This window comes from Trachymyrmex cornetzi, unplaced genomic scaffold (assembly GCF_001594075.2).
Source record: "Trachymyrmex cornetzi isolate Tcor2-1 unplaced genomic scaffold, Tcor1.1 scaffold147, whole genome shotgun sequence".
Classification (NCBI taxonomy): Eukaryota; Metazoa; Arthropoda; class Insecta; order Hymenoptera; family Formicidae; genus Trachymyrmex; species Trachymyrmex cornetzi.
The window spans coordinates 4920908-4947853 of NW_017296059.1; the positions used below are offsets into that span (position 1 = coordinate 4920908).

General features: G+C 29.5%; 4 protein-coding genes across 4 annotated transcripts; 3 read left to right on the forward strand and 1 right to left on the reverse strand.

Annotated features, from left to right (window-relative positions):
- The first annotated feature begins 55 nt into the window (after positions 1–55).
- EMC5 (ER membrane protein complex subunit 5) lies at positions 56–1242 on the forward strand. Its single transcript, XM_018502079.1, has 3 exons — positions 56–253; positions 447–499; positions 642–1242. The coding sequence occupies exons 1-3, from the start codon at positions 172–174 to the stop codon at positions 831–833; spliced, it is 327 nt and encodes a 108-aa protein (XP_018357581.1). The 5' UTR covers positions 56–171; the 3' UTR covers positions 834–1242.
- Positions 1243–1262: 20 nt separating this feature from the next.
- On the reverse strand, positions 1263–3685 carry Prosalpha4 (proteasome alpha4 subunit). Its single transcript, XM_018502078.1, has 6 exons — positions 3454–3685; positions 2500–2626; positions 2308–2421; positions 1836–1969; positions 1552–1734; positions 1263–1441 (listed from the first exon to the last, which is right to left on the reverse strand). The coding sequence occupies exons 1-6, from the start codon at positions 3553–3555 to the stop codon at positions 1352–1354; spliced, it is 750 nt and encodes a 249-aa protein (XP_018357580.1). The 5' UTR covers positions 3556–3685; the 3' UTR covers positions 1263–1351.
- A 3680-nt stretch (positions 3686–7365) lies between these two features.
- LOC108757610 (gamma-glutamyltranspeptidase 1) lies at positions 7366–17871 on the forward strand. The gene is made up of 11 exons (XM_018502070.1): positions 7366–7435; positions 10965–11112; positions 11552–11676; positions 11827–11966; positions 12160–12392; positions 12511–12671; positions 13911–14134; positions 14838–15033; positions 15838–16003; positions 16604–16750; positions 17343–17871. Exons 1-11 carry the CDS (start codon positions 7428–7430, stop codon positions 17529–17531), a joined length of 1737 nt encoding a protein of 578 aa, XP_018357572.1. The 5' UTR covers positions 7366–7427; the 3' UTR covers positions 17532–17871.
- Positions 17872–22076: 4205 nt separating this feature from the next.
- On the forward strand, positions 22077–26036 carry Npc2b (Niemann-Pick type C-2b). Its single transcript, XM_018502184.1, has 3 exons — positions 22077–22265; positions 25169–25473; positions 25806–26036. The coding sequence occupies exons 1-3, from the start codon at positions 22187–22189 to the stop codon at positions 25887–25889; spliced, it is 468 nt and encodes a 155-aa protein (XP_018357686.1). The 5' UTR covers positions 22077–22186; the 3' UTR covers positions 25890–26036.
- Positions 26037–26946: the final 910 nt, after the last annotated feature.

The following is a 26946-nucleotide window of genomic DNA, read 5'->3' on the forward strand; positions in this document are numbered from 1 at the left end:
ACTACTGCGCATCCTCAGGAACGAAATACCTTATATTCTTATACCATGGTCGTAGTCGTGAAATAATAATCATTGATGACATTGATCGCTTCATCGCTCTTGTCGTTTTGGTTGCGTCGTTGAATTAAAGGTGCAATTTCAATGCGTCATCAGTGATAGTATATATTCACCATGTCTGCTACGGCTATACATAAATTTATAACTTTTGTAGGATTTATGTTTATATTACATGCAGCTTATTCTGCGGCACAACGTGAGTACCTGCATATTATTCTTTTATCTTATCAGTTTATTAGGTTAGAACTGATATTAATATTATGATGAAATTATATCGTTTATTTTTGTTTGGCATTTTGCACTTGAAGTAAAATAAGATACATGTCAAATCAAATTTCTGAAATGAACAGTGTAAACAAAATAAATAATCGAAACTTGGTTTATCATAGATCGTTCCTATTTGCGAATCACCGAACAAGAGTTTACTACTTTACCAATTGACGTAAGTTATGATTCATGATACTTGCTTCTCATATAGAAAGCTAAAGATTTTATTTCTGTATAAAATATTCTATAAATTCAAACAAGCTGATAGGATCTTAGAACATTACATATTAAGGGGATATGTTTTGCTATTGCTGTAGATTTTAATCCAAGGCATAGTCAGTTTATTTATCGTTATGTACGGCGTTATGTACATTGCTGGCGATTTCAAAGAAATCCGGGCAGTTGTCGATTTGGAGAATAAATCTTGGGAGACGCTGCGGAATCTACCATCCTTTCAAGTATTTAATCATCGTGGAAGATCTCTGTCACCAGAATACATCTCGGAGTAAAAATAGTATATTTTGATATCAAATAATTGAAAAAAGATAATAGATACGCTAAATTATTTCTATTTGTTAGAATTGCATTTAGAATAGCAAAGATCTATTGAAATTTAGTACTATCAATTAATGTAATTTATATTTGTATTATATTAAAATAAATAATTTATCACTTAAAAAAAATCAAGTTACATATAAAGTGAAAGCATTAACAAGATAATTTAATATATACATAAATATGAAATGTAATTATTTATTGCTGAAAAGCAACTTGTAGTAGATTGTGATCTTTGTCTTCATAATATCAATCTACAGCCTTAAAATTCAAAACATGCGGCGAACGGTTTTGTATACACATTTTACACAATTGTGTGACAGTAAATAGTATGAATAAAAAAAGTCTCAGTTTTTCTTATCGCATTTTTCATTTGTATGTTTTCTTCCTCTATTTTTTTCCAATATATTTATTTCATAAGAAAAATTAATTAATAATAGTATAGTAAAAGTGCATGATAGAACACAAGACATCACTTTTTCTGTTTCTTCTTTTCCGCCTCTGCTTCCTTTTCTCTTTCAATTTCTGTTACATATTCACCTATGGTGTCTGTGTCCAACATCTAAAATTTTATATATATATTATTACTGTAAATTTGTTTTGCATGGATTTTTCCGATTAAATCAATTTCATAGAATTAAATGTACAGTTAGATACAAGTTGCAATTATACCTCTAATGGCTGTCCACGTCGCATTACCGCTATTTCCAGATTTTTTTGTCCAGATTGAACTACTTCAAGGAGCGCTCTGATAGCTAATTTTATACAACCCTTTTCTGTCGATACTTCTTCCGGGGTATAATACTTCTCTAAGAATTCATGTACAGTTTTAGCACTGCGACCTGTTGCGTTTGCCTTTGTGGAAGGACCAATTAATATAAATTTTTAAATATTAAAAATAATTACATTCAACCATTCAGCAAAAAATTCAAAAAATCGGTCTTATTCATAAATACCTTCCATTCGTAATATATCCCTGATGGCTCTGTTTGATAAAGGTGTGGGACACCATCATAATCAAATCCAGCTAAGAGACAGGATATTCCGAAAGGTCTACGGCCGTTACTTTGTGTGTATTTCTGTTTTAAGCCTGTAAATAAGAATTTTAATTTTCTGTTAGAATGGTGTGTAGCTCCATATAAAAGCAATTGACCTGTAGTCAACGGGTCCCAAGTTCAATCCTGAATATGTCTTGGTTTTATATAAGATTGATCGGAAAATTGAATGAGAAAAAAAATATATGTATATATATATATTAAGGTAGTACGAAAAAAGTGAAGTCGCATTTTAAGCTAAATTAAAAAATGTTCACTCTCTTGGCAGAACATAAGATGTAATCCGATCGCATAGAAATTTTGCACATTTCTTCTTAGTATAATGCTAACTGTTGTGCACCATTACAGAAAAATTTGTAAATTTTAGTCGTACCTGCAATATACCTTGTAATATATTCCAAGGTAACAGGATCTTCTACAGTTAATTTATGACTCTGACATTCAACTTGCGCACGATTGATCAATACTCTTGCGTCAGCAGTCAAACCTATATTAAGTAAATTAAAAGCAATTATTTCATTTGCAACATACGAAAACAATATTTATCTTTAAGCCTCTATTATACCTGCAAAGGCCATAATTACATGATCGTCCAACAGACATATTTTGCGCACTGTACGTTCCTCTTGTAATTTAGCAACAGACTTCTTCTCGACACCCAAGACTACTACATCTGCACCGCGTACACCAACCTGCACATATAAAAAAATTGAAGTACACATAAGCAAAGAATAAATAAATAAATTTAAATTAATGACAGGCGATTGAAAGCAAAAATGCGACTCAATTATTAGAGCATTATATGTAGTTAACAAATGTATTTCATAAAGACCTTACAAATAATAAGATAAAATTAAACTATTATGAAGGTCTTACTTTCCGATTGTTTTTGACCTAGTCTAGATCGGAAACTGAGTAGACTACGTTGGGAACAGTCGGAAAGTTAAGACCTTCAATATAATAGTTTAATTTCCAATTTTGTCTTATTATTTGTAAGGACTTTATGAAATACATTTGTTAACTATAACGCTTTAATAATTGCGTCAAATTTTTACTTTCAATCGCCTGTCATTAATTCATATTTGTTATATCAAGAACTCAATTTATTTTACTTTATTTATTAAAGAATAAATAGCATTTTATTTAAAATTTCAGCTGGAATTTTTAAATTCTTTATGATCAGAAAAATATGACATGGATATAAATAATCTTTTATTCCTAAGAATAGAATGCCAGAATATGACATGCCAAGAACGATAATGGTGAGAAATAATAAAAAACACATAACAAAGATATATGTATATACACACACACACACATATATATATAAAACCTAACCTAATAAAGGATTCGCAGAGTCATGTACAAAGTAGATGAATAAACTTGATCAATCATAATTAAAATTCTTTATGTATGACAACAGATAGACTAGAAATCGATGGAATAGACGAAAGGAAACAATGAAGTACTTGAAAGACTTTAATTCAGGAGGAAGGAAGGTTAGGAAAATCAAACATACCGCCGTCGAGCCTTTCTTGACTGCCTCCTGAGCGTATTCCACCTGAAGTAGATGCCCGTCTGGTGAAAAAACCGTGATAGCTCTATCGTATCTTGCCGACATCGTTTCGGCCGTCTAAAATATTCACCGTCCTGCAGAAAACTCAAAATGACTCCACCGTTTTCCGAGCAGTCGATCAGCAGCCGCTCGTTCAGCTCGTTCCGGAGTCAGCAATCCGGACGCGACATGACAACGCATTTCCCTAGAAATGCACCGTGTGTGTCACTGTGTCCCGGATTGGACGGACGGATCCTCATGAAACGACATCGCGAAGATTCCTCGTTTCCTATAGGCTCTATCAATGGACAGTATTTTGTGAATCGATTGTGTATGGTCGCGTTCAGCAGACTCAACTGTTGTGGAGCGGATCCGTGAGCGCTCGCTGCTATTGGATGATTTAGAAGAATACACCAATAACAGCGAGTACTCGCGGATCTGCTCCACAACAGTGAAAGGGTCCTCTACATAGAAGTCGTAGACGGTCATGGAGTCTTAAGTCGTAGGAAACTGACCAATTCCAATCGAGTATTCTCTTTATATTTGATTGTGATTGGTTGGTTTCCTACGACTTAAGATTCCACGACCATCTACGACTTCTATGCAGAGGACCCTTGAGTCTGCTGAACGCGACCTATGTATCTTGAAACGAAGCGAAAATGACAAAAATGATCAAATTCATTAGATGTTGACCAATAAAATTATTATAAATATTTTAGTAATTTTGCTTATTTTTGTAATTTTCATCTCATTTTAAGACATATAAGGGCGATCCGATTTTTATTTGCACCAAGGATATAGATTACGTTGATCGTCTTAATAATATTATTTCATCTAGATGTAACTGAGATGTAACGAAGACCAAAATAAAATTATCACAAAGATTGTAGCGAGTTATTTTTCTCTTTTTCGATTTTAATAATACACGACTCTGCTTTTTTATAAATTTAAAAATTTTGTAATAAAATAAAAAGTGTAACCCGATTTTATGTACGTGAATCATGATAGTAAAACAATTACATTAAATATTCATATAATAATAATATGTGTTGACTACATATATTATTGACTATATTATATGTAGTGGAGAAAATTATACATACTAGATCCTAATCAAAATATGCATATATAAGTATATATTATATTGTACGTAAAAAATGCACATACTTAGTTATATCTGACAGTCTGTACGTGACGTGGCAAGCATGTCACTGTAATGAGGTAATTGTTGCATATTAGGTCTTATAATAATTAATATTCAAAATATGATTGACACGCTATATTCTACGCGTTGTCTCTGCGATGTAATGTGTATTAATAAAAAGATTATTTTATATTAAAAATATATATAATTTGGTTTCAAAGTATCAACCACTCGGAAAATTCAATATGCAGCTAATTGAAGTCAAATTATTTTTTCTTACATTGCGGCGACATGCAAAAGACTTATCATATTTTTCGTGACTTTAAAACGAAAATAGAACAAATCTTTTTAACGCACATTGCTATTAGGGTATTTTTAAAATCTGATTTTAACTTATGATCTAATTAGCGATCGTATAAAAATATTTGAAAAGTATATTTAAGATGATTATAAATATAAAATTAGATTTAAAATTATATTTAAGAGTTATTTAAAATTATATTTAAAACTATACTTAGGATCATATTTAAGATTATATTTATGAGATTTAAAATTCAAACTGAATCTTATTTGTAATGAGATATTAAATATCGGACTATGAATATTTATCCAGCTGCGAGGATGATCTTTTGAGAATTGATAAAATTCTGTTATGTATGTAATATGTTCTGTGTACACCCTATCAGTAAAGAAATATTTTTTAAATATTAAAAAAAATAGTTTTATTAATGTTAAAAAAACATTTAAAAAACGTTAAAGTTAATGGAAATTCTTCTTTTATTAAAAAATATTTATTTTAACTTTATATAAATTTTTTAACGTTTAACAAAATGTTTTTAATATCAAATAAACATTTTTTAAATATTTAGGAACGTAAATTGTTAACAATAAAAAATATTTTTTTACGGTGCGCGAACTGTCAAAATATTTTATTTTCATTTGGAGCCCAATTTTGGGGTTGCCTTCAAAGTATCATTTCAGTATCATTTTATTATAAAGTAGGTGAAAAATCTCATATTGTTGTGCCTTTTATTCTATCTTATGTCATTAGCCTACGAAAAATAGTGTCCATCTATCCATGATGCAGCGCACTGTGCTCGTTAATTAATTAATATAAAATAAATATTAAATTTACGTAAAATAAATATTTTTTAAAGTTATTATTTCAAAGAAATAACTAATGTGAAATAAATATTTAAACAATGTTAAATAAATATCCGTTCTCTAAATTTTTATTTCAAATAAATAATAAATGGTAAATAAATGTTTGAAAAACATTTTAAAAATATTGTCTGCAAATTGGGTATGAATGTGTTACGTACGCATAATAGACATGTGTATAACAAACATATGCATTTAGCGTTAGATGTACCGTGGAAATATCGATCTCTCAATGGTGGCTCAATTTTTGGGTACACGCGCTATTATTTTAAGTTATATTACACTTTTTAAATTCGTATTTCGGTATTTTTTAATTTGATATTTATCGTTGCGTTAGATTTAAATATAATTTTATTAAAGATATCATTTATTATTGTATGACGTATGTTATTTCTAGAATAATATTATAACTTATTGTATGATATTTGCAATTATACAAATTACGATTGTACGCAATTAAAAAAAAACCTGTTTTAAAAGAGATTGCTGTTTGAATACTTAGAATACTTGGGATAATTAGCAATTAGAGTTTTCCCAAATAGAACAAAGAAATTATTATATCATCATGAGGACATCATCATGACTTTATTCGTCACTTATAGATTAATTTTTAAGTATCAAATATTATGATGATATCATTATGACTTAATTATGATTCCTTGTTCTACCTGGATTTGTTATTTTTTTGAATTTAATTTAACTGTGACATAATCTCTGATCGATATCTCTTAATTATTTTCATCCGGGAGAATGTCCATTGCAGATCTCAAGGAGAAATACAAATTCTAAGCGAATGTAAATATTTCAGTGTATAAAAAATCTAACGCTATTATCATCAAACTAATAGAAAATCCAGAAAAAATTTTAGTTCGTAATTTGCCGCATATTAAAATGGAGATTTTTCATTCTGTTTAATAATTTTTGTATTTACTATACAACTTTTATTCGAGTAAAATAAATTAATGCTCATGTTAGAATAATAAATGGTAAAATTAACCTAGATATATAATATTACACATGTATCTAACGTGTATATATCATCCTAACATCTATCTACATTATCATCATATTATTATGTAATTTATCATATTTATAATACGGAAAATAATACGGAACAGATGCATTTGACATACATTTTTACAAGATTTCCCACACATACTTAAGAGGGAATCACATATTTACTGTAACTTTGTTGCGAATTTCAATGTAATATTTTAGAGATATATTTTTAAGACTCTAACATTTTTGTAAGTATTACAAAAATGCAAAAAAATCGATTTTTTAAATTTGCCACAATGGTCTTTCCCCTTAATATTGCAGACATCATATTCCGTTTTTAAGTTAAATATAATAATTTTCGATAAAATTATCAAGTTCAAATAATATAATTGTGTATCTGCAATAGTTCCTTTAAGAACTATTGCAGATACACAATTATAGAATGAAAAATATTAACCTGAAAAAAAAGACAATAATCAGACACTCTTTCGTTTTGACTTCCGCACGACCGAGTGGGGATGAATAGATAGAAACGATATCGTCGCTCTTATAAGAGAAACGATCGGCTTAGAGAAACGTTTAGTCAAGGCTGGCCGCTCTGTCATGCTCGCTGTGCTACGTTCGCCTGTGCAACATGATCGGGTCGGTATATTTTCTTTTTTTATCGCTCCGCGAAGGTGTGGAGTAAGCAAGTAAAAATGCCTGTGTTGACAATTTTTATATAATTTTTATATAATTTTTTTTCTACTGACTATCGCTAGATACCCGTTCGAGATGTTAAAAATCAATGCGAATTTAACGTATGTGAAAACATAGTTACCGTCCTTGTACGCAATAATTGACATTGTGAAACGTTTTATTTCTGTAACTTGCAAAATTTGTGACTTAAACAGTGCAAATGTGAGTTGCAGAAACTTGTGATTTGCGAGAACGTGCTTGTTGAGTGTAATTTTTTAACGTATTCCACTGTATCTGTGTCATACTTATTTGCTGAGTTATCATATTTCATGTAAATTTATACATATATATCAGAAATAAATAAACAAATAAAATATTGGAGATCAAATATTTAAATTAGATATAATTAAAAATAATTAGATAAGCATCAGGATCCATAAAATAAAAAATGTACTACTTTTGTAACTTATTGTGTTTATATTTGTGTATACATTTACTATTTTTTAATATAAATGGTGGAAACGCAATTTTCTTAAAACCAGAAGTTGTTATAAAATGTCTATAAAAAGTATTGTAAATTTAAAATTTTGATTAGTCGATAATTTTATTTTCTTAAGCAATTAACAGATTAAAAACAACTGTTGTCATGTCACTGACATCAAAAAAGTCAGACAAAATATAGGAATTAATAATTTTCTTCGTCAGAGACATGCGTTGCGAGGGATGGAAGATTGCTTGATACTCGAGCGATTAACGGTGTGGCGTAATCACGTGCAACTAGTACACCGTGTGCTGCAATTGCATCTAGAATCATAATTATCGTGTGCGCGTAAATGCATTTATTGTTTGTTATGCCGCATTTTTATATAGAAAATATGAAATAAAACTGAGAGAGAGAGAGAGAGAGAGAGAGAGAGAGAGAGAGAGGAAAAGAGAGCATTAAAAGTATTCTCGCTAAACATTGAAATTTGGTTTAATTTTAAATTCAGTCGATATTACGCATCGAATCGTTACGATCACTATACAACGGTCGTTGCTGTGTACATGATACTTCCATTACAATTGCAAAAGTACTTTTAACTAAAAACTAGCTGTAGATAATTTCGCATCCACAATTCATGTTTAAGTATGTTTCCATAGATAATACCACATGTTGCGTTAAAAATGGATACAAGAAACCGGTTTTGTAAAAAGTATTTTACAGAAAACGTTCTCACAGCCTTCTCTAATTATAATTTATTATTGAAAGAAAATTATCGAATTTTTTTGCAACAGTTTTATGATCGTTTCTAGCTACAAATAATACATATATGTATATGCTTCATTCAAAAATTATTTTCCAATATTATTAATCTTTTTAAAAAGTATTTTTTGAGAAAATTTATTCTTATGTCGTATAAAAATTTTTATTTACTGGTGCATTTATATGAATATTCTAGAATTAATTTATGTTGAATTGTTAATAAGTTAATTATATTTACGTAAATACATATACATTAATAATATAGGTATACAATTTTTGCAAATCCCGTTAAAAATTTATAATTGACAATCAAATTATGTGTTTATGCACATACACTTAACCACTCACACATACATACTGTATAATAATTCATCATTTATTCACATTTTAATATATTTTAATCTAAAGTATACAAAATGAAATATGCCTGCAAGTTACACTGTTGTGCAATTTTTAATGTTCACATCCATAAATTAAACACACATGTAATTATGTAAACACATTTGTAGTTAAACAGTTATTATTTCATTTAAAGTTACAAAAGTATAAAGATGTTTGAGTTGTGGAGAAATGTGTGCAATATGTTTTTCAAATATGAAAATTTGGCAATACATTGTGATCAGTACATTATTTCTTTATCGACATTATTGTGAAATATTTTTATAAATTGTGGTAATATTTTAAAAAAGCTTCCTGAAGCGAGTTAATATATTTCAGTCGACTTTATCGAACGTCGTCTAAAAGAAATATTTGCCTAATTTTTAAATATTTAATTAATCTGTTTTATTACCTGATTAATAAAGTAAAAAAATTATTTTTTTGCTTTATTTACACGCGACGTATCTACTACATTAATCCCTTCTAATTTTATCTTTATTGTATGTTCATAATGGAATTAGTAGATAAAATGTACGATAATTAAATATTTACAGATCTGTAATATGTTTAATTAAGTTTGTGTGTACTTAAGCGTTACGAAGCAGAATCTGTTTTGTTTCTTATAATTTTAGAGTCATATCTCGTACATCTTGAAATTGATAAATTAAAATTATTGTCTGTAATAACTTGATGTTAAGTCTATACGACGCATGACTGTATTGAATGGTATATACACGCGTTACGCAATCTCAGGGAATTGCATAGTAAATGTCTTCTACGTGTGTAAATCTGTGATTGCATGATGATAACTGGACCACGTTCTTGAATCAACGATGACAATAAAGGTGATAGTAAAACGACATGATTGCGTTGATAATGTTGATATATATTAAACGATACATATCTATCTTTAATTATATAAATTTTTAAATCACGATTCTTATCATACACACACAATCATAAACATTGTTTATGGAGTGTTTATAAAGGAATCTTATTACTTTTTTATTTTATAGTCTTATTAGCTTTGTTACTTTATAAATGGTTATTACACCTCGTTTAACTGCACGACATTTTTATTTATACGAATATGCATCATTCAAATTTTAATTATGTATAGATAAATCTTTTTAATATCTATTTATCAATTTTATATTACTACATAAGATTGCACATTGTAAAATTTATATATATGACTATTTAACTATTTTAATTTACATCATGTTAAATAGCATAAGATGATTTCACGTCGTAAAATGTAATCATGATGCTATGATTGTACTTTGTTGCAACTGATAAACCTTTATAGTAGTGACACAGGTGCGAACGCGGTCATGGTAAATCATTAATTAGAGCGTAAAGCAACCATGAGATTGTAACCGACAGAAGCATCACTATTATTTTATGATCGCTATTGTTCGGCTTTTTTCATTAGTCACGTACTAATTAGACATGCATCGAAATCATCAACTTCCTATACTTTCTATAGAAAAACAATTATATGCATATTCATATTGTATAACGTGCATTTAACTTGATTTATTAAAATTTTTTTAAAAGTTCTTAATTGCATAACCGAATTTTAAATTTTAATTTACACATAACGTAAAATCAAAATACAGTAGAAATAATAAAAATTAAATGTCTTTACATATTATAAGCGAATTTCAAATAAAAACCATATGTAAAATGTCACGAAAATTAAGTTTGTAATGTTGAAAATTAAATATTAAGTTATGATCGTGTAATGATATTCGATCACGAATTCTCATAAGATAAACGCAGCTTAATTAGATCTATTATCAATATATCATTAAAAGGACAAACAGTAAAAATCTATTTTTAATATTTATTTTTACATGCTTTGTACAGAGGGAGAAAAAAGCTGATTGCATTCGGCCTGATGGTCGTCGTACTTGTGGCCGTTTTCGTGGTATTAATTGTAATCTTCACGGTCAATTCAGATGTTAAGTGCGGTTCAAAGTTCGTCAGTTCTTCTAAACTGGGTCGGTATGCGAAGGTAATACCTATTAATCGATAAATATAAAAAGAAGATTGATTTAATTAAACCGTAACAAAAATACCAACATTTGACTTACTCATTTACTGAAACGTATTCTCGAGAAGTTATTCATTTAATTAAAATATAATTATAGTGTTCTGGAGAAAGAAGGTAATTATTTCCAAATATGGAATACTTCTCGTGCTATCAGTACGTAGTAACAGCTAGGAAATTAATTAATAAAAAATTTAATTTAAACAACAGTAAATAATGCTATATGCGTATTTGCTTTGAGAATGTATTTTTATTAAAATTGTTATTTTTCAATAACTGCTTTATTTCACTTGTTATTTCGCAAACATTCACTTTGTTTTACATATATAAGAAGACTAATATGTGATATAGTATAATACATTCCAAAATTTTTTTTCACAATTATTGAAATATTTGTGAACAGGGCGCCGTGACAACGAACGGTCAGGAATGTTCAAAAATCGGTGCGGATATCTTATCTAAAAACGGTTCAGCAGTAGATGCAGCAATAGCAGCACTTCTTTGCGAAGGCGTCGCATCTTTGCACAGGTACTCTTATTGCAATTTTATCTCTTAATCTTCTCTTTTTTGATATGAAGAGTGCTTCTTGATTTGATAAGATTTGCTTATCGTGATGTAACACCTGATTTTGCGAACAAAACATACAGTGATCTATATATTTCTACATTTGATTTAAAGCATGGGACTGGGCGGCGGATTTCTTATGACGATATGGGACGCAAACAGTAAAACGGCGATTTCCCTGGACGCGAGGGAGACCGCCCCGATGAATGCAACAGAGGACATGTTCAATGGCAATGCTCATTTATCCATGTATGGTAGGATTTTTTTGCAAAACTTACTGACAGATACTTATACGTTTACGTCAAAATTGCTTAGAAGTTGTATCTATAGTCATTACCGGATGCAACGTAACGTTTAATTATAAAATGCTTTATTTCGCGTGTGTGTGTGTGTGTAATAAAAATAGTTATCTGAGTAAACAAGCATAATCTATGTGTTCTCGAACAGGTGGACTCGCAATTGCTGTCCCGGGTGAGCTTAAGGGCTATTGGGAAGCGTATCAAAAATACGGGAGGATACCGTGGCCTGAATTATTCGAGCCTACAATTAAATTGTGCGAAACTGGATCGCTCGTCAATGATTATCTTGCCGAATATTTGATCGAGAAGGAGCCTATGATAAAGAACGAGAGCAGTTTGGCTGAAATACTCATAAATCCTGACACTAATAGAACGTGGATCGTGAGTAGCATCTTGATTTTCGAAGTCTTTTTTTATCAATTTTTAATCTCTCGCTTTGTCTGGAGAACATCTCGTGGATCAGCAAAACTATATGAATTAAATAGAGGAATATTTACAGGCAGGAGATCGAATAAAGAGACCGAAATTGGCGAAGACCTTGAAGCTTATAGCGAAAGAGGGTCCCTCCGTGTTTTATAATGGCAATATCACTGACAAATTAGTCGACGAGATAACCAAGTTTAAAGGAATAATCACGAAACGAGATTTTCAAGAGTATAAGTATGTACTGTTTTTTCATTTTTGTGTTTTGAAATATTATGAATGCTTGTGAAGTGCGAAATTTGCTATTGGGGATAATTTAGGCGATTAAAGGCGATTATAACTTATCTTTATTGCGCAATTATTTAAAATTTTACAAGAGAACGTAAAAAAAAGAAATGTGGCTCGCAGTAGATAAGAACGACGCTGATTTACTGGAATGATAATATTAATGAAAAATTAATTGAAAAAACTTATAAAAAAAAATTAATTTTTATATTACATTAAAGAAATTGATCAGAATATCATGACCGAAAAGTTTTGCTATTGTTATATCTCTTTTTAGTATTTTAATATTAACGAAATAATTAGGTATGAACAAATATAAATTGTTGATAATATTAAACATCATTATTTGCAATCAATTAATTTGAGGCTTATTATTAACAATAATAAGAGCAGATTAGATATTGATTTTGTAATGACTCAACAAAACTACTTATATTAAAGTAAACATTAAGTTGTGCTCTTTCCTTGATTGCTTTATTATAAGCATTTTTTTTAATAAGTTGATTGCGCAATAAATGGTATAAATACGAGATATATAAATGTAACAAATATTATCGAACTAGGGCAATACTATGAGAAAATATATTATTGAAAAGACTGTTAAATTGATAATATCAATTAAATTATATCCAATTAAGTTATTTAAGTTATTTAAGTTATTTTTAATTATTTCTACAGGTCTCGCCACTGTTTCTTTCCAATTTCGTTAATTTCGACAATTTAATTGAAGTAATGAAGATAAATTATTTAACCCAAAAAAATATATTAAATTTGACTTAAATTTAGTTTATTATTTATTCAGTACATATATTAATATGAATGCTACCTTGAAATTAACCACAGACACAGATTAATTTACATTCTGACATACTGAAAAAAAATGTATTAAATCTTAATACATATTTCTTTGAACAGTACTAAGTAAATATTTATTTAGAGTAAATATTTACTCTATAAAACTCTATAATGATTAAATAAAATTAATGGTTCTTTCTATCAAATGAATTTAGATATTTACATTTAATAAATATTTACTTAGAACTGTCCAAACAAATATTTATTAAAATTTAGTATTTTTTTCACTGCACACATTGAAGTTAAAAATGGCAAAATGTTATTTAACTCAAAAAATTGGGTTACTATGTGAGTGTAAGAGTCATAGCACATTGATAACGCAAGACTACTTTGCAGAGCCGTATGGAGAAAGCCGGTCGCGTTGAAAATGGGGAACCTGACAATTTACAGTGCTCCGCCGCCAGGTTCAGGCGCAATTCTAACGTTTATAATGAACGTCCTTCGTCGCTTGCTGCCGGTCCGCGATGAGAACATAATGTGGCAACGTATAGTAGAGACCTTCAAGTGGGCTTACGCAAGAAGAACAGAGTTGGGGGATCCTGAATTTGTCGACGGCATAGGTAAGACCGTGGATACGTAATGAGCAACATTTTAACATAAATTCTTGATAACGTATCTTGAATTACATATGATATGCAGTAATATTATACATATATAAAGTTTATTTAAAAAGAATCATAGACAGATGACGCTCTGAAAAATTTTTATGTAAATGATAAATGATAACAATCTGTTTAATTTATTTTACAAGGTCTTTAAGTGAATGATAATTATACATCTAACATTGATAGAAATATTAATAGAAAATGTTACGCTTATTTAAAAGTTAAAGCATCTCGAACGCATTAATGCATTAAAAATCTCTGTCATTAATAAAGACAAGTTTTCTCGTGCTGACATCGATGTATGTTACGATAATAAGTATTATATGTAAATTAACCACAAAGAAGGAGGGAAAGAGAGAGAGAGAGAGAGAGAGAGAGAGAGAGAGAAGTTTTTATATTACTTTAAATATATATATTGTTACGTATTATTCTCTTTAATATCGCGATGTATGTAGTACGTTTTTTTCTGAGAATTGTGTCAGCAAATGTTTCTAATATAATCGTTAATCTGTGTATCATTGCATAACGCATTTGATAAAACCTGCTGTTAAAAGATCAGTAATTTTCTGTTCCGGCACGATTTTCTCTAATACATTCTTCGAAATTCCTCTGCGCCAATTACGAAGCATTTAATACGATACAATTATTTTTTTAATAGACGAGCTGCTCACCAATTTAACGTCCAACGATTACGCGGAAATGATAAAAAGCAGGATTAAGGATAATCGCACAAGTCAAGATCCAAAAGATTACGGCGCTATCACTGCAACACCCGAGGATGCAGGAACTGCACATGTTACCGTCCTCGCCCCCGACGGTTCTGCCGTCTCCGTTACGTCGACCATCAATCAGGTGTAAGTAAATTTGCAAGTGACAAAGTACCCTAATGAAATAATTAAATCGCGAGACAATTTATATAAAATCAACTTGTACAAAATTAATTCAGCTTAGATTGCAAAATTTCATTTTCACTTGGAGAGAGAGAGAGAGAGAATTTGACCGTTTTAAATTCTATTATAAATTATATTATAATATTCGAATAAATGCAACGATCCATTTATAAAGTGTCAAACTCACCGAGAAAAAAAGTCGAAATATTCGCAAGCAAATATTATGATGTTTTCTTCAATATTTATTGGTTATAAAAAAATTTTGACTGTGATGACAAAATATATACTTCTGTGAAATATATTTCATTAACTGTACAAAAATAAAGTAAGTGGTTTATTTGCCAGAAATACAATTTTATCTCATGCTGAAATAAGAATTTATTTCAGTGAAAAAACCATATGTTTCATAAATAAATTTTTAAGTATTTTTTTTCTCAGTGCATACATAATATTTTAGAATAAAAATGTCAGACTTTCCATTTCACGATACCGGTTCGTTTCAGACTAACAAAAACTTTATTATGACCTTTACTATGATACTCTGCTCGTGTATCAACGCGTTAAAAACGAGAAGAAGAAAACGAATTGAATCGCTTCGCTCTTGAGATACGTTCGACGTTCTTTGTTCTTGAAAGCGCGGTTTATATCTATCCTTTAAAAATGGAACGAGTTCAGCGCGTGCTCGGCGAACACGGACCGCGATAAAAATCCCGCGGTGTATAATGCGTAGGATTTTTCGTGCTCTTTGTAAGCATCTTTATTTAACAGGTTGGGTGCGATGATACGCTCAGAGTCCACCGGTATAATATTTAACGACGAGATGGACGACTTCAGCTCACCTAACATCACCAACGGCTTCGGGCTACCACCGTCACCGGCGAATTTTATTCGGCCTGGTAAACGGCCGTTGAGTTCGATGTGCCCGTCTATAGTGGTAAGCCATTTCACCGCGAACGTGACCGTCGACAAATTCGCTCGGGAGAGCTCGAAACTCGATGAATAACATGTAACAAAACAGTCGCGCGTTCGGTGCGCGTCTCGTGAACGCTTGGAAAACGCGTCTAATGAAACGGCTACAACGAGTTTGCAATTAACCATCGTTGGATAACCATCGATTCCGAGAATCGCTCAGCTCAATGATGTAATTGCAATTCGCAATCGTCACGCGATCGTCCGAAGCGATTCTCTACACTGCGTGAGACCTCGCCACAATGTTATTTCTCATGCAATTCGATATACCTATCTGTGTAAAAATCTTTTTAAACGCTTTTTCAAAATAATTTTAAAGGGACTAAGTGAGATGTACCAATAAAAAAAAAAAATCTTGGATGACTAATTCAAGTTTATTTAATATAATCGTATACGACCTCTTTTAAGTCTATCATAATGTTTGTTACGTAATTCGGTATGGCTGTATAAAAATCTGGATCTTTAAACGCTTTTGCAAAATAATCTTAAAGGGACTAAGATGTACGAGACCAGTCTTGGACGGCTAATTCAAGTTCACTTGATTCAATCACGCGATCTCTTTTAGGTAGATCACAAGGGCGATGTGAGATTAGTGATTGGTGCAGCCGGTGGCACGAAAATCACGAGTGGCGTGGCGATTGGGATGCTCTTGAATCTCTGGTATGATTATGACATAAAGGAAGCGATTGATGCGCGCAGGCTTCATCATCAAGTAAGTATGAACGATACGAACATTTGAATTTGAGAAAGTAATTCTATAGTTGAAAACCAAATTCTCATTGTACCATTACAATCTCAATTCGAGTTTTAATTCGTAATGGCAGTTTAAGAAATTATTACTAAATCTATCTTAAAAATTATATATATTATTTAATAAAATTCTAAGGAATTATTAAATTTGACATTTCATAATTAAAATCATTTAAAACAAAAAATACGAAGATTTGAAAAGAATATATTAATAAAGGATGATTTTAGTGAAGTTGTTATTAAAATATATTCTTAAAATTATGATTTAATTAATTAAAGATAAAAGATAAAATTAAAAATTTAGTTAATTTTTTAATTCTCATTTACTAAAAATTTTTCTTGTATAATCAATTATAATTCACACAAGTGTTATTTAAATACTTCGGTATATTTTTTCCTGGAAAAATTATTTCTTAGCTTTTATTATATAAGAAATAATATTAACAATAAGACGAATGAATAAGTTTCATTTATCAAACGCCAAATAAATGGAATACACTGTTGAGTTATTATATTTATTAATGATCTTTAAGAAAACTATTGAACAATTGCAGCTGCTGCCGATGAATATCCAGAATGAGAAAGATTTTTGTCCAGTCACGTTAGATCATTTGAAAAAAATCGGACACAACGTCACCACTTTTAGCGGAATTGGTAGCGCGATTACGGGTGTATCGAAGGAAAATGGATTCATAACAGCAAACTCGGATTATCGTCGACAAGGAACTACAGCAGGACTATAAAAATTGTTGTATAGAATTCACGTGGATAACTTTGTAACCAAAGATGGAGCAAATTTATTTTTTTGCGCTACCGTAATTTTTCTTAAACTGCAGTAACGATTGTAATTTAGGCATACGGTTCCTGACAAATGTTCTCTATTGGCGTGGAATTTTTGTCTTATCACATCCTATTTAAAAAAGAATGCAAGAATATAAAGTACTTTACAAATTACGGAGTTATCCGTAGGTAAATTATATGTGAGTAGATAATTGTTATGTAAATAAAAATCTTACTTTTTAAGTTCGAGACAATTTATATATTTCAAATCAAAATCATTGGCAATATACCAATTCAAATATGTGCCGATTCAAAATATATTTGAAATTAATATGATTCTAACTTGGCTGTAAATACTTAAAAATTGTAATTGCGTATAAGTAATATTTATTTTATTATATTTCATCAATTATCGCATCTCTGTACATATCTCATAATGTTTCACACATTCAAATACATGAAAACAAAAATGTCTCCAGTTTGTGTTTAGTACAAATTAAATTTATTTTTAGATGTAAATTATATGTTTTTCTATTTAAATAAAAGATAACATACCCGTCATTGATAACATAGGATTCTATTCTTGATAAGGTGACACGACAATGTTGATGCTTATGCAATATAAAAATTATGCAACTATATAATATAAAATAACATTGCAATAAAATGTTTTGTTAAAATAAAAAAAAAATCAATTATGATGCATAGATAAATAATGAATTTTTCTTTTGAAATTAAGACCGCATTAGAAAACTGAAGACAGTTAAGATAATACAATTATACGAATATACTCCTACATATCATTGAAAAGGATAACGTAAAAAAACTTAATTATTAATTACTAGTTGTTGTTATACACAATTCATTTAAATTCATTTCATGTTATTAATGACAAAAATTAGGTATAATTATGCTCGTAAAAAATAACCACGTGAAAGTTGTTAATACTGTGTGACATCATGATCAAATTATTATATTCCTTCCAGGTTACGTTTTTCAATAATATGTATTTCCATAATTATGCTCTGATGTATATGTACATGATATTTATCATTTTTGAAATTTTGCAGTGACAGGATTATTACTATTTTGTAATCGAAACAAGCATTGTGTAACATAATAAACAAAACTTCGTTTGTATATAAAATTCAGTACTAATTTTCAAATTACCAACCCAGCATGTTGATATTTACATTAATTACGCAACAGAATTATGCATTTCCTGACAATATATTTACAAAGTTCACGGTTTTTTAAAAATCAACAAATAATTCAGTGAAATAAACAAATAAAATTATGCGAATGAGATATATTTTCATTTGTCAAAGTAAACAATTTCAACATTTTTGGATGAAGATCTGATTATAATCTGAATAAGATTAATTGAACATTCAATTTAATATTAATTTTAAATGTAATTTTTATCAAAGAAAAATATAAGAAATTATTTATAATTTCCGGTATTTAAAGTTCTCAAATTAAATTAATTTTCAAAAACATTTGTGTGGCAATCTACAATTCAAATCAACAGGAACTCTTTCTTCAAGGTTACTACCGCTATAACAATTAGTATTCTCTTTGGACTTCTACTTCAATCAATGCACTCGCTGTACGTCTGGAATTTAAAATTCGTAATTCCTTCCGTTAGTACATGACCTTCGTTGTATATATTCCGTATTTATACTGGATTCCTTCCGTATTTACATCATCGAAGCTAATTTTAAATAAGCTGAATTTTTTATTTGCCGCGAAATAATTATTTCATGCAATTACTGCAATTATTTTTTTTCAATTAAAACGATTTGTCCTACATATAGAATCTATCCTTTGAGTTAAATCATCTGTTTTAAACTATGTATTCAACCTTCTGGTACAGTCTACTTTCGAAATAAAGCAAATCACAATTAAAGATTAATAGAAAGTAAAAACTGCACATTTTTTTAATAGACTTTTGATCAACTATAAAAGAGACAAAAATATTTATCGTCACGCAGAAATAATTTTAGAGAAGTTTCATAACTGTCCTGACTCACTCTGATCAGTCTGTCAGCTTGACAAGATAATTCGCAGTAACATCGCACATCGACCAACGTTATACTTCCATTTTGCAGAATATATGTACGTTCTATGCAAAATAACGGACCATTTCATTGGTCTGTCTGACGTAAGAGAGCCGTTTTACTGTTTTGAAAGCTTTTTATTAGTTACCAAACCGCAACTTGGAGACCAGATTTGCATATTTAATATTATTATTTTTTGTCGAGCAAAATTTTCCAAGAATAGATACATTATAAATTCAGAGATACGTTATAAATAGATATATTATAAAGTCCTAATTACTCTAATATGATGAAATCACAAGCATAAATTGTGCACTTCGACAGAATCTTAATCTGAAAATTCCGATTGTAATTATTATCCTTATATCACCAATATCACATACATATATACACTCCAGAAAAACAGAAAGAAAAGCGGCCGTTGTTATTCTCCGATTATCAAACAAAGAGTATGCGAGCGAGCTCGTGCGATTTTATGTCAGATGTTGGACTTTCCCGTTTCAGCCGTGCCTGGTTTCGACGAGATACATTGTTCGATATGATACCAACGTGGCAGTAATTTCAAGAGTATACGGTTTACGGGAGTTAATCGAGATCTTCGTTTACCATTGAAAATAAGGAGACTCATCCAGCCGCAGAGAAAGAGAGGGAAAGAGAGAAAAGGAAAGGGACGAAATGGTGGACAAAGATTCTTAATTTCCGGTGCTTTGTTCTTGTGACCATGGTGGTCCGTTTCATTTCCGTTTTGTTATGCCGAGGTAAACGAAGTCAGAAAAAAGGAGGTATCAAACATTATGAAGAGCGGTTGCTGCGAGTTACGATTAAAATGCGGAACGTTCGCGTGCATATCTATGATTGTTGAGAATTTATCGCACGCATTCAATCGCAAAAATCGACAATTAATGATATAGGCCTGATATAGGCCTCATAGAGGCCGAAACATCTATAATTTGTATCTGTAACGTAATAATGTTAACTATATAACATTCGCAAAAACACCTTGCGTTTGGCCGAATGCTCTTTATATTTTATGTTTATAATTTGCGAGCCATTAATGAATTTACAAATTTAATTCTAATTGAATAATGATCTTAAAATTTAGAGTACAAATAGAGTAATAATATTTAAAAATATTTACGACGTATGAAATTGCTGCGTTTCTTAAAAAAACGTAGACGATAATTAAAAATTTTTTTGAATAAATATACTTAAATATGTATCGTGTATGCGCGTTATCTTTAGTGCAATCTAATTTTAATAACTTTATGCCGAAGATATTTATGACAGATAAAACAAGAATAAGAAGAATGAAGATAAATTGTGTGTGTGTGTGTGTGTGTGTGTGTGTGTGTGTGTGTGTGTGTGTGTGTGTGTGTGTGTGTGTGTGGACGTGCAAAATAAAAGTATTTTCCATACATTTTAATCAGCCATCGACGTTTTTTTGTAAATGTGTCACTTAGTTGTATCATACACTTGAAAAAAAAGAAATTCATTAGAAATACCACACCCATTGTTGATTCTAACATATTCTTCCAAGAATAATTCAAATATTTTCTGATGTTTTTGCTATTAAATCTAGCATTTTTATAAATCATTGTATATTTTTGATATCAAAACATGATATATCACACTGTCTATCATCAATACTTGTAATAACCTGTCTCACAAATAATTGAAACACCAGTATTTTTTATTTTAAAATTAATTTTTTATGTATTCTCGTTATGTAATGTAATTTTAATCAACACTATCCTCGCTTTAAAGACTATAAGAAACTATTTTACATTTTACAAGTAAAACAGATTTTTGCATAACACTGTTTTCCAGATGGATTTAAGCTAAAATGTTTTTCAACTGTTCATAAATAGTTAATAACAGGTATAATTAATTTACCAAATTTTCATATAATTATGTTTATAAGTGGTAGTTGTAGTTCTCGTTACACGTCAATAGTTATCTCTGTCACAAAATAAATATCTTTATTAAACATCATATTGAGTGAACCAAAATTATTATCTACAAATATTATATGTACATAGAAGACGTTAATTCTTTAATGTTAAGTAGTAGATTTGAACAAATCTGTTATTGTCACATAAATACAAATAGTAAAAAAATGATATACGTCGAAATACATTATGGTAACAATCTTATAGTTAGAATTTTTCTTTTACTTTAAAGTCTGATCGACTACTTTCAAATTTTGATACTTTATTTTCTTATCCCCTTCCTTAACGAGAATACCTGATGGACTCACGCGACATTCGTAATGTACGACGATGCGATATCCAATAATATAATTCGGTTCTAGTGAACAACATGTTTGTCTCCAAGAAACAAATTCTATTGGATATCGAACGTCGTACGTTGGATATCGTGCGCCGTATGAATCCATACATAACAGGAGTTTCACGGCACGACGGTATAGACAGTAAGGCACCTGTGACCGCGTTCGAGTTACAGTCATCAGTCGAGAGCCGGAGTTGGGTCTGATCAGACCCACAGCATTCTGACAAGGTTTCTTGAACGGAAAAGTAGAAACACTTTCACCGCACGAGATGCTGAGGGAAACGATTCTCGTTTTCGCGGTGCTCATTGTGCTTGCCAGTGCCACGCTAGTTAATCATTGTGAATCTGGTAAGTTAATTAATAAATAAAAATATATAAATATTATTAAAAAATGCATTAATCCATGAAAATACATTAATCTATTAAAAGACAGCTTTTAGTTTTTAATAAATTACATTTAAAATGCGCGAACCGTTTTTGCAACATAACAATTTATTGCTTTTCCTATAATTTCCTAAGTTGACTTATTTATTTACGTAGCATCGTTATGGAAATATACAAACGAGTTGACGAACGAAAATTTGTTGTATTATAACTAAATGATCAACAATAATATTGTCATTTTAAACATGCGCAAGAAAGAATTTTCAGATAAAGCGTTATATAAATTGTTTACAGAAATAATTATCAAATTTGCCTTTAACGTACTGAGAGCTATGTCCGTTTTTTGATGTCGCTGGAAAAGTTACAGATCTATAAAATACTTATTTTTTAATTAAAACTGTTTCTCTTTACGCGTGAGAGGATTTGCCGATATCATTAAGTACCTTTATGAAACTTTCTCGACGTTACATTGCGTCAAAATTTTATTATACAGAATATTATAAAACATTTGGTCAAAATTTATCGATTTATTTTTCTATTTGTATTCTTAAAAATGTTATATAATTCTATAAGTATGTGAATATTTTTATTTCAAGTTTTCAAGAAGAACAAATAATTCTTTATTTTTAAAACTCCATCGGAAATTAAATATGGTTTATTTCTAGGATCATTGATATGTTTGATGAAAATTCTTACGAAAATTAACAAACATAGAGATAAAAGTAGAAAAAAATAAAAGAATCTGGTCATAATTCGTTGTCAAGGCAAACCGAAATATATCTAAAGATAATATATCTTGTCAGTAGACACATATCATATACATACTATATATGATATGTGTCTATTGACACATATATACATTTCAAGCTAACTTACACATCTTGTTATTACTTGATATTTAAATATATTTTTAGATTTCGCTACTGATTCATATCTGAGTGATAAAAGTATTTACACTTTCATTTATTTAAATATTGATATGTTTTTCCAATGCTTAACTGTCCATTGACATGTAACTTGTGGTGAAATAAATTTTATACATGCTTGTATAATTTTTCATATACTTGTAAAATATATTGGCAAAATTTTATACTTTACATACTTTAGAATATTCTGACGTAAATGAGGGACTTGCGATATATATTTTTGATATTTAAAATTCTTCTTGTGTGACATATTGTATACTATATAATATTTTAGACATATTAATTTCGCCTTGTTATTTTTTCAAGGATCGTACAAATATTTCTCAACAGAAATGTATTATCCATAATCATATGGCAAATTGCTAAAGGAGAACTATCCTTAAATAGTGCCAGGCAGATTATTTTTTAAATTACCACACAAGAGTGAAACATCGAATGATTACCTATATCGAAGATTGCTCATACTCGTGACAGAAACTATAATTAGTGTTCTCATAATTTTATCATCAAATAATACGCTTAATGAGAGAGAGAGAGAGAGAGAGAGAGAGAGAGACTCCTAATTATTAGAGATATGTGAACAAGACAACGAATTAGTTTTATTATTAATACTTATATAATTGCTTACAAGAAATATAATTGATACATGGTGAAAGTAATGAGCGAAATACTAACTTATACGTTAATTTATAATCGACTTGTTTCACCGTTAGAATTTCAATGTTAATTTAGAAATTTTGCGTCGATTCTAAAGTAAAAAATAAATATCGTTCAAGTACATAAACAAAGTCTCTTCTTTGTATGTTCGAAGCACAACAAATAAAATCAACAGAAAAAAATGTACTATATGGATCGACCGTTAAAACTGTAGTTAAAAACAGTTAAAACTGTAGTTTCTTTCAGAAAAAGCTAGAATAAAGATATTATGCTATTGACACTAAATGCGACAATTATGCATACTGATAACACGTTTATTTTGCGTATTTTCAAGGGGACCTACATTTACACTAATAAAACATATTTTTATCGAATCGTGTTTTTAGCTAAAATATTTCTTTTTGTTCGATTTACTGTGTGCTTAAATGAACTATTGCAATAAAGTAAATAAGTGTACATGATTTGAAAAATTACATTCACATTACGTACAAAAGGATCATTTTTAAAGAATGCACAAGAAAAATTAAAATCACACAGTCATGTTTGCATAAGTACAATTTACATTTGTCTTATTGTCTAGGATTTCTTGCTGACCGGTTGTCTAGCTATTTTAGCAATAACCTTCAGGATCATTACGGATCAATCATAATCATGAAAAGCAAACGTGTCGTCATCTTTAATCTGAATAAACTTCTATTTTTTTCCTTACGACATTGAGGAAAACTTATTATTAATGTCGATTTATTGATTGACGTAATTTTCTGCTTTTTATGAGATGACATTAATCTAGCACTCTAATAAAAATTACTATTACTACCATTGTCTGATAAATTAAAAAAATTTTTAATAATTAATCGGTTATTACTTTTTAGCACGAATAGATATTGTACAATAACTATACGATACGTTCGTTTTCATATATTCTACTTACTTTTACTTTCTCTTACTTTACATTCTCAGACACTGTAATGAGAATCTCGCTGAAGTTCAAATATTTCAAGGCAATCAACTTTATGAAAACCGCACAAGTTTTTGTACTCATTCATTCTCTATTTTTGTTACTCTAATGTATGTATATGCATATTCTTCGAACAAAGAGCGTGCGAAATATTACTTTAATGTCAAGTTAAATTGCCTTTTATGAATAAAATAATCACGTGATTTGATTAATGTGTTTATGATTTACGTAATCAAATAATTCGAAATCGAACTGTGTGAAGACACAACACAGACACAAATTATACCCACACTATTCAAATTATGATTTACGATTTATGATTTTAGGTGACCCGTTCGAAGATGCCAATCAAATCAGTATATCCGATTGCGACAAGCCTGAGTGTCCATTAAAACAGGGATCGACTATCGGTATAAGAATGAAACTCGTGCCTAACAGAGATATTCAGACGTTAACTAATAACGTGCGGGGGCTTATTGGCGGCATACCCATACCGTTCATAGGAGTTGATGGATCAAATGCCTGTGATAATATTTACAACGCTGATGGTAGCAAAGCCGGTTGTCCCTTGAAGAAAGGCGAACAATATGAATACAAAAACAGTTTCCCTATTTTATCAGTATATCCCAGGGTAATTTTGCAAATTTTAAAGTTTAAAGAAGACTCATAATTGCGCATATTTATCAATAATTAAATATATGTGTATAATAAACATATATAATATACAATGTTAATATGAGATTAAATTGGAATTTAATCAATTAGAAAAAACCAACATCGAGTTAGGTAACTTTGTCGTAATTGGTCGAATTCCAATCCAATCTCAATTCCTAGTCTGATATCAGTTTAAGAATAATTTAACAATGATAATACATCTCTTCCATTTAATTATGTGAAATTTGTTTCTTTCATAACTTGATTTCAACCTGTTGCCATAAATGTTTGTTATAACTTTGCTTACAGATTCCAGTAACCGTATATTACGCATTGAAAGAAGGAAATGATAGAGTCATCTGCTTCGAAGTACCAGCGAAAATTACGAAATAAAGTGCTTCGTTTTGTTGATTTCAGCATATTATAATTAAAAATTGTAGTGCGTAGCCAATGTAACTCTGAGCTTATGTAATTTAATTGGCTGATATTATGTAGCACTGTATGCAAATAATCCTTCCGATACAGAATATTCTGATGTATAAATACATTTTTTTAATAAAATAATTTTCTATTCGTAATCAAAATATTGTTTCACATATTTTATCTATTTTCTCATATTAAATTTTAATAATATTTTTGTTAGAGATAAAATTACTAGAGAAAAAAATTGCCTGAATTGACACAGACACTTTTATAGACAAATTATCAATGAGAAAATTTATTAAATCAATTTTTAGTGGCATTTTTAAATATCTTTATAATTGACAATTGTTAAATATTTGAAGTCTTTTATGAGCGAGCGACTGATCACGTAGACTATACAATATGAGTAATTTTCACTAATAATTAAATAATAAGTATTATAAATATTATAATATCGTAAATATTGTACTTTTATGGTAATCGACCAACACAAATAATAGATATTTTAGTTAAGAATAATTAAAGAACTTTGATTTAGCCGATCATCGATAATATACGGTAATATACGGTAATAACGAGCATGCTTCACATAAGGATACGAGTATAACCAGTTATTTGATTTTGGCAATTCACTTTTATATGCTCGTAATCGTTCGAAGTCTTTTTGTATACCTATTTCATGTCTTCTATGTCCAAAATGCAATCTGTTCTATTTACATCGACGGATATTTAAATGTCTATGTTAAACTGCGATGGTTTTTTTTACGATCTTATTATTAAAAATAAATATTTTTAAATCGCAGTTTATAATTTATTTTCTTAATTAGGCAGTTTATGTATGATATAATTAATTTGATTAACAATACGTAAAAAACAAATCATTATATTTTTTATTAAGCTATAATTATCTTTAATTTGAATTTGAAACATGTAGTCATATCTTGTATCTTTTGCAACATTTTTTACAATGCGTCTATTAAGTAATTATTTCACGTGATTCTTGTAGTTATTAGTATAGTGTATATGC

Coding starts and splice junctions, on each gene's coding strand:
- EMC5 (XM_018502079.1), top strand. CDS start 172: ATGTCTGCTACGGCTATACATAAATTTATAACTTTTGTAGGATTTATG. Junction 254..446: donor AGCTTATTCTGCGGCACAAC/GTGAGTACCTGC, acceptor GGTTTATCATAG/ATCGTTCCTATTTGCGAATC. Junction 500..641: donor TTACTACTTTACCAATTGAC/GTAAGTTATGAT, acceptor CTATTGCTGTAG/ATTTTAATCCAAGGCATAGT.
- Npc2b (XM_018502184.1), top strand. CDS start 22,187: ATGCTGAGGGAAACGATTCTCGTTTTCGCGGTGCTCATTGTGCTTGCC. Junction 22,266..25,168: donor AGTTAATCATTGTGAATCTG/GTAAGTTAATTA, acceptor TTATGATTTTAG/GTGACCCGTTCGAAGATGCC. Junction 25,474..25,805: donor TTTTATCAGTATATCCCAGG/GTAATTTTGCAA, acceptor CTTTGCTTACAG/ATTCCAGTAACCGTATATTA.
- LOC108757610 (XM_018502070.1), top strand. Junction 11,113..11,551: donor AACTGGGTCGGTATGCGAAG/GTAATACCTATT, acceptor ATTTGTGAACAG/GGCGCCGTGACAACGAACGG. Junction 16,004..16,603: donor CGATGTGCCCGTCTATAGTG/GTAAGCCATTTC, acceptor GATCTCTTTTAG/GTAGATCACAAGGGCGATGT.
- Prosalpha4 (XM_018502078.1), bottom strand. CDS start 3,555: ATGTCGGCAAGATACGATAGAGCTATCACGGTTTTTTCACCAGACGGG. Junction 2,422..2,499: donor TGTAATTATGGCCTTTGCAG/GTATAATAGAGG, acceptor TACTTAATATAG/GTTTGACTGCTGACGCAAGA. Junction 1,735..1,835: donor GGATATATTACGAATGGAAG/GTATTTATGAAT, acceptor CCTTCCACAAAG/GCAAACGCAACAGGTCGCAG.